This window comes from Salvelinus alpinus, chromosome 30 (genome assembly GCF_045679555.1).
Source record: "Salvelinus alpinus chromosome 30, SLU_Salpinus.1, whole genome shotgun sequence".
In the NCBI taxonomy this organism is placed as follows: domain Eukaryota; kingdom Metazoa; phylum Chordata; class Actinopteri; order Salmoniformes; family Salmonidae; genus Salvelinus; species Salvelinus alpinus.
In genome coordinates this window covers 21,706,420-21,714,831 of record NC_092115.1, presented here as the reverse complement: position 1 = coordinate 21,714,831, position 8,412 = coordinate 21,706,420, and the positions used below count along the sequence as shown (strand labels likewise).

The 8,412-nt window shown below is 42.1% G+C and overlaps 1 protein-coding gene across 1 annotated transcript; it reads left to right on the top strand.

The window, feature by feature from the left end:
- Positions 1-584: 584 nt before the first annotated feature.
- Positions 585-3,060, top strand: LOC139560313 (frizzled-8-like). Its single transcript, XM_071376970.1, has one exon. It carries the CDS (start codon positions 923-925, stop codon positions 2,672-2,674), a length of 1,752 nt encoding a protein of 583 aa, XP_071233071.1. The 5' UTR covers positions 585-922; the 3' UTR covers positions 2,675-3,060.
- Positions 3,061-8,412: the final 5,352 nt, after the last annotated feature.

The window sequence follows — 8,412 nt, the reverse complement described above, 5'->3', positions numbered from 1 at the left end:
GCATTTCAGTCACTTCAAACCATACTTCCTTCAGATTGAAATACTTTCAAAAGTACTGTCAGAAGGATATGCAATCATCATAGCCCCAATTAAAAAAGTACATTGACCATTGATTACATTACTTTTTTTACATGGTGGGTCGTGATTTGTTTTTATACATCAAAATGGTGTCGCAGATCAAAAACGTTTTGGAACCCCTGGCCTAGTGCATGATTACACTGTAACCTAATAAGGACCCTGTCAAAGAGGCCTTCATTTACCTAACAATTATTGCAATGCAACAAATCAAACAGCAAAAATGTTTCTATTTCGGGAAGCGTAGGCCTGTGTTAGTTAATTTACCCATAACACAAGTTCATGTAAAGGTACAATTAAATTCACTGCATAACGAGAAGAATAAACAAAGACAAAGTCATTAAAAAATATTATTCTATGGAGGGGAACATGTAAACAAACACCTTTGAGAAACACATGATTGATTTACGCTAGTTCCCCGCCCCCGTCGCTCTGTGATTAGGCGCTCCAATAGAGGGAGTGACTTCGCCTCCCTCCATATATATCCCATTCAATGCATCCGCCAACAACAGAGCACGCAGAGCGATCAAAAACAATGGTGCCATTTACAAACACGGGGAGAAACCGAATGGTATCGGCGCGTAAATTATAGTCTGGCAGTCAATAGCAGACGGAGAAGCGTGGTCGATTTTTACAGAATAACGTCAAATCAATATATAATAAAGCGGGGTGCTGTGTGGATTCCCTACCATTTTATCAGACAGACACCCACAGGCTACTACTACCCAAGAACACCGTCTGCGCCAAGGATGAGTTTACCAGCATCTCTGGATTAATCGGACTTCACAGCCTACTTGCAAGCGCAAGTTCGTTGGCACTTGGAAGCAGACGAATTCAACAGTGAGTGATGATGGAGTGTAACTTGCTGGGTTTGGGGTGGTGCATGTTTTTTGCACTCGTTCTACACAGGTCGAGCTGCGCCGCGGCGAAGGAGCTACAATGTCAGGAGATATCCGTGCCCTTATGCAAAGGAATCGGATACAACTACACCTACATGCCCAACCAGTTCAACCACGACACACAGGACGAGGCAGGGCTGGAGGTGCACCAGTTTTGGCCCCTGGTGGAAATCAAGTGTTCTCCGGACCTGAAGTTCTTTCTCTGTAGCATGTACACTCCTATTTGCCTGGAGGACTACAAGAAGCCCCTGTCGCCTTGTCGGGGTGTCTGTGAGAGAGCCAAGGCAGGCTGTGCGCCTCTGATGAGACAGTACGGGTTCCCGTGGCCAGACAGAATGAGATGCGATTTATTACCAGTGCAAGGTAACCAAGATACACTATGCATGGACTACAACAGAAGTACGACGACTGTTTCTCCAGTGGTTGCAAAGCCCACACATCGTCCTGTTAAACCAGTAAACCCACGAAAGAAAAATGGACAAGGCCGTTCTAACGACCCCCGTAAACACAAACCTCCGAGTTCTCCATGCGAACCCCAGTGTCACTGCCGCGCTCCCATGGTTCCAGTCAGCAACAGTAATCCTCTATATAACAGAGTTAAAACAGGACAGATACTCAACTGTGCCATGCCTTGCCACAACCCTTACTTCTCCCAAGACGAAAGGACATTTACTGCATTCTGGATAGGACTATGGTCCGTGTTATGTTTTATCTCTACTTTTGCAACAGTGGCAACTTTTTTAATCGACATGGATCGTTTCAAATACCCGGAGCGACCCATTATATTTCTCTCTGCTTGTTACATGTTTGTCTCGGTCGGCTACATTGTCAGACTAATTGCTGGACATGAACAAGTGGCTTGTAACATGGAGCATGATACCGAACACATCCACTACGAGACCACCGGCCCTGCGCTTTGTACCATTGTATTTCTACTCATCTACTTTTTCGGCATGGCAAGTTCTATTTGGTGGGTCATTCTGTCTCTTACCTGGTTCCTGGCTGCGGGGATGAAGTGGGGAAATGAGGCCATAGCCAGTTACTCTCAGTATTTTCATTTAGCTGCCTGGTTAATACCCAGCATGAAATCAATAGCTGTCTTGGCGTTGAGTTCAGTGGATGGTGACCCTGTGGCAGGAATATGCTATGTTGGCAATCAGAATTTGGATAATCTCCGGGGCTTTGTTTTGGCTCCTTTGGTTATCTATCTTTTCATTGGAACTATGTTCCTCCTGGCTGGGTTTGTGTCACTGTTTCGGATCCGGAGTGTTATAAAGCAAGGAGGGACGAAAACAGACAAGTTGGAGAGACTGATGATCAGGATAGGTATTTTTACAGTGCTTTACACTGTCCCCGCCACGATTATAGTAGCATGTTACTTCTATGAGCAGCACAACAGACAGACTTGGGAAATAACCCACAACTGTTCATGCTTATCGGAGCGTGAAATGCGGAAGCCGGACTATGCTGTGTTCATGCTGAAATATTTCATGTGCCTTTTAGTTGGCATCACGTCCGGCGCGTGGGTCTGGTCGGGAAAAACTCTAGAATCCTGGAGGACTTTTTGTACCCGCTGCTGCTGGGGCAGCAAGGCCACGAGCGGGTCAATGTACAGTGACGTTAGCACGGGATTGACGTGGAGGTCCGGTACTGCGAGCTCTGTCTCTTGTCCCAAACAGATGCCATTGTCACGGGTTTGAAAAGGAAGAATGGACCACTAATTGTGTTGGGATTGACCATCAGCGTGTTCCAATTAGCACATTAACGAGCACCTAATGATTTTTCTTGCACAATGAGACCCGCATCCAGTTTAGAACCATATAATCAGAAGAATTAGAGGCTTTGCCTAATTTTTACGTACAAAATGAGCTTTTCACCTACAAAATGAGCTTTTCAAAGATGATTTGAAGTAGGCAATGCCTTAATGTCATACGGGTTTCGTTGGTGCTTAATGTATTTATATAATTATTGATGTACAAACATTGTAAATTTGTATATACAATTTATACGACATTGAATATATGTACAATTCACTTTGATAGAAGATCTTTATTTTGGTAATAAAAGTACTTGTATTACATTTTTACCTGTGCGTCGGGACAGTCATTCTGCGCCAAAGCTGCGCACCACTCCTATATTTTGAAATGTAATTTTTGCTTTTCTGTCTTCATGCAGTGATACACGATTTGTGGATAAGTAGAACCCCCTATTCATATTTGTCAAATAGTGATCTAATGCTTAATGAATAGAAACGTAATAGGCCTACACAACAGTTGGTTGTTGGGTTCCTTTTGGGTAGCATTCGTGGAAAAAAGTACACTACACATTGTAAAGAACAGTGGTGGTTGGCTGTTGCGTTCCTTTTTGTTATGGTGGGTATCACTGTTCGGTATTCTAGATGCGACCACAAGCAGTGGGGTACGAGGAGGATTCATAAAAACGTTGAAATGGCAGTGAAAGCCCTACATGTGGTCTGTTCGAGTAATCCTCTCTCGGGGAACCCCTCTGTGCAACAATTATGTTACAAACGCTGCATAATCTGCCCCCAATTAATACTGATGACCCAGTGAAACATGTCACACACTGACCTGCATATGAATATGAAGTCATAGGGATTCTACTACTACTCCTATTAAGGTTTGTGTGGGGGGTAGAGTTCTGAATACTCACCCTTCTTACTGTCAAGATGTCATAGGCCTTATAATTAAGATGTCAGACAGCGAGGAAGGGAGGACTGGGTTGCATCCCAAATGACACCCTATTCGCTATATAGTGCACTAGTTTTGACCTGAGCCACATGGGCCCTGGTCAAAAGTAGTGCACTATATGGGGAATAGGGTGCCATTTGCGACTCAGTAGGTGACCCTGCCCAGACTCACTAGGGGACCCTGCCCAGACTCACTAGGTGACCCTATGTGTTCCCAGTCTGGTCTCATAGATTATTCATAGTGCACGTAAATCCGAGACACTCAAATTAGTATGATATGTTACATTTGGTATGGTTTTATTTAACTAGGCAAGTCAGTTAGGAACAAATTCTTATTTAGAATGACAGCCTACCCCAGCCAAACCCTTCCGTAACCCAGACAACGCTGGGCCAATTGTGCGCCGCCCTATGGGACTCCCGATCACGGCCGGTTGTGATACAGCCCGGGATTGAACCAAGCTCTACAGTGACGCCTCTAGCACTGCAATATAGCGCCTTAGACCCCTGTACCACTTGCAAGCGATTATGGTTACATAAGACAGATGGTTACTTGTCCGGGTGGTTGGTTAGGTGTATAACAAGAATGTCTAGCAACCCAAAGGTTGTGAGTTCGAATCTCATCACAGACAACTTTAGTATTTTAGCTAAGTAAGAACTATTCAACTACTTACTACTTTTTAGCCACTTTGCAACTACTTAGCATGTTAGCTAAACCTTCCCCTAACCATAACCTTAACCCTTTTAGCTAAACTTTACCCTAACCTTAAGCCTTTAACATAACTCCTAACCTTAACCCTAATGCTTAGCCTAGCTAACTTTAGAATTCATAACATATTATATGTTTTTCAAATCTGTAAGATATTGTACATTTTGCTAATTTTTCATATTGGTACAGAATAACACAAAATGCTCTGGGACCAGGCTGCAGCTCATGGTTAAAAGGTAATTAAGACTCAGTGTGTGGTCGGTTTACTGTGTATCTGACCATAAAAGCGCTTAAACACCTGGATTATCTTCTTAACAAGCATAAAGAAACTATTGCATTTGAAAACTGCAAATAGGACCACCGCTTGTTGCGAACACACTTGTGTTTTAGAGGCCCAAGCCTTCAAAATGAGGCCTGTGTTTACTTTATCAAAGTTAAACAGTGTGTTTACCGTTTAGCCAATACCCAGATATATAATAATACCAAATAAAAATGTATTTATAAATAAATTAAAATGTTCTTATCCATTTTGGAGATTTAGAAGAGGTCATGTCCATCACAAATCATTGGCTTACCTCTTAAAACTGTCCAACCAAACAGAGACTTTACAGCATGATGTTGTTGGGACCCAGTTGTAATTGCTCTCATCCTAGTTCATAAACTGCAATCCTGACTTAATTTGACATTTATTTAAAAGATAGACTGTATCAACTTGGCTACTTCCGTCAGTGATATCATACTGCCACCTTGTGGACAAAGAATATCCACATGAGTTACAAGCTTTCAACAAACCTGTAACAAGCACTTAATAAACGTTATTTAAAAATAATACGAATGTATTAAATATGCACAATATCACATTATCAATTTAATACATTTAATTATTTCGTTTTTTCAATACCTTTTATAAAGTAATTGACGTTCCAATAAAATATAAATCAATTGGTAGGCCCATATGCTATTCTTAACAATGTATAGTGAAAAAACAGGTGGCTACAACTATGCTTCAGCTCAGAGACAAAGTTATATGTTGCTTCCCAAATTGCACCATATTTCCTATATAGTGCACTACTTTTGACCAGCCCTAGTCATTTGGGACGTAGCCAGAGATTCTTCCAATCCATCAATGGTCCTGGGGGTCCAGAGTGATGCAGAGAGGTCAGGGCACGTGCGTGTGTGTGTGTGTGTGCAGGTCAGGCTGTGTACACTCTAGGCTAAAATCAACAGAGGAAATGAGATCATGGAGGTCACGCCAGATCCACCTCCTGCCAAGATAAACAGGAAGTTTACTAGTGGGTACAGGAAGGGCCCATCACTTAGAGGACATCCATAGCATGCATCCCAAATGGGCCAGGTCAAAAGCAGTGCACTACATAGGGAATAGGGTGCCATTTATTAATAAGGGCACATTGAATGGTGTCTTTGTCTACTGATTGATTGAGAAACATCTGTTGAAATTGAATACAGAAGTAAGATGGTGCCACAGTTAAAAACTGACAGAAAATCCAAATGTATATAGAACATTGTACATCAATGTATACAGTACATTGGCTAACATCGAGATAATTCCATAAGGATTCTGCAAGGAAAATGTCAAAGCAAGTGTTTTATTCAGTTTTAGATTAACTGATTTCAGCCAGAGGGACTGCTGGCCACCCCTCGGGTTTTACTAGGATCTGTGTCCCAAATAAAATTGTATTTGTCACATGTAAACAACAGGTGTAGACTAAGAGTGAAATGCTTACATACGGGCACTTCCCAACAATGCAGAGAAAAAAATATGAAAGAAAAATAATAACACAAGGCATAAATAAACAATAAGTAACGATAACTTGGCTACAGACATGGGGTACCAGTACCGAGTCAATCCGCAGGGGTACGAGGTAATTGAGGTAGGTAGATATATGTACATATACAGTACCAGTCAAAAGTTTAGACACACCTACTCATTCAAGGGTTTTTCTTAATGCTTTACTATTTTCTATATTGTAGAATAATAGTGAAGACTACAAAACTATGAAATAACACATATGGAATCATGTAGTAACCAAAAAAAGTGTTAAACAAATCAAAATATTGTATATTCTTCAAAGTAGCCACCCTTGCCTTGATGACAGCTTTGCACACTCTTGGCATTCTCTCAACCAGCTCCATGAGGAATGCTTTTCCAACAGTCTTGAAGAAATTCCCACATATGCTGAGCACTTGTTGGCTGCTTTTCCTTCACTCTGAAGTCCAACTCACCCCAAACCATCTTAATTGGGTTGAGGTCAGGTGATTGTGGAGGCCAGGTCATCTGATGCAGCACTCCATCACTCTCCTTCTTGGACAAATAGCCCTTACACAGCCTGGAGAGGTGCTGGGTCATTGTCCTAGTGGGACAAATGATAGTCCCACTAAGTGCAAACCAGATGGGATGGTGTATTGCTGAAGAATGCTGTGGTAGCCATGCTGGTTAAGTGTGCCTTGAATTCAAAATAAATCACAGACAGTGTCACCAGAAAAGCCCCCCACACCATCACTCCTCCATGCTTCACGGTGGGAACCACACATGCGGAGATCATCCGTTCACAAACTCTGCGTCTCACAAAGACACGGCGGTTGGAACCAAAAATCTCAAATGTGGACTCATCAGACCAAATGTCAGATTTCCACCGGTCTAATGTCCATTGCTCGTGTTTCTTGTCCCAAGCAAGTCTCTTCTTATTATTGGTGTCCTTCAGTAGTGGTTTCTTTGCAGCAATTCGACCATGAAGGCCTGATTCACGCAGTCTTCTCTGAACAGTTGATGTTGAGATGTGTCTGTTACTTGATCTCTGTGAAGCATTGATTTGGGCTGCAATTTCTGAGGCTGGTAACTCTAATGAACTTATCCTCTGCAGCAAAGGTAACTCTGGGTCTTCCTTTCCTGTGGCGGTCCTCATATTAGCCAGTTTCATCATTGCGCTTGATGGTTTTTGTGACTGCACGTGAAGAAACTTTAAAAGTTCTTGAAATGTTCCGTATTGACTGAACTTCATCTCTTAAAGTAATGATGGACTGTCGTTTCTCTTTGCTTATTTGAACGGTTCTTGCCGTAATAAGGACTTGGTCTTTTACCAAATAGGGCTATCTTTTGTATACCACCGCTATCTTGTCACAACACAACGCATTAAGAAGGAAATAAATTCCACAAATTAACTTTTAACAAGGCACTCCTGTTAATTGAAATGCATTCCAGGTGACTACCTCATGAAGCTGGTTGAGAGAATGCCAAGAGTGTGCAAAGCTGTCATCAAGGCAAAGGGTGGCTACTTTGAAGAATCTAAAATATTAAATATATTTTGATTTGTTTAACACCTTTCTGGTTACTACATGATTGCTTGTGTTATTTCATCGTTTTGATGTCTTCACTATTATTCTACAATGTTGAAAATAGTAATAAAAAAAACTAAAAAAAACTTGAATGAGTAGGTGTGTCCAAACTTTTGACTGGTACTGTAGGTAAGGATAAAGTGACTAGGAAACAGGATAGATTATAAACAGTAACAGCAGCGTATGTGATGAGTCAAAAGAGTTAGTGCAAAGCAGGTCAATGCAGATATTCCAGGTAGCTATTGCGGTGATGCAGCCAGTCAAGATGCTCTCAATGGTGCAGCTGTAGAACTTTGAAGATCTGAGGGCCCATGCCGAATCTTTTCAGCCTCCTGCGGGGGAAGAGGCATTGTCGTGCACTCTTCATGACTGTGTTTGTGTGTGTGGACCATGATAATCTTGACACTGAGAATCTTGAAGCTCTTGATCTGCTCTACTACAGCCCCGTTGATGTGGATGGGGGCGTGCTCGGCCCTCCGATTCCAGGCCTACCACCATCGTGTCGTCAGCAAACTTAACAATTTACATTTAAGTCATTTAGCAGACGCTCTTATCCAGAGCGACTTACAAATTGGTGCATTCACCTTATGATATCCAGTGGAACAACCACTTTACAATAGTGCATCTAACTCAAACAATGGTGTTTGAGTCGTGCGTGGTCACGTAGTCGT

Excerpts from the sequence above, each read along its gene's own strand:
- LOC139560313 (XM_071376970.1), top strand. The coding sequence starts at position 923 with ATGATGGAGTGTAACTTGCTGGGTTTGGGGTGGTGCATGTTTTTTGCA.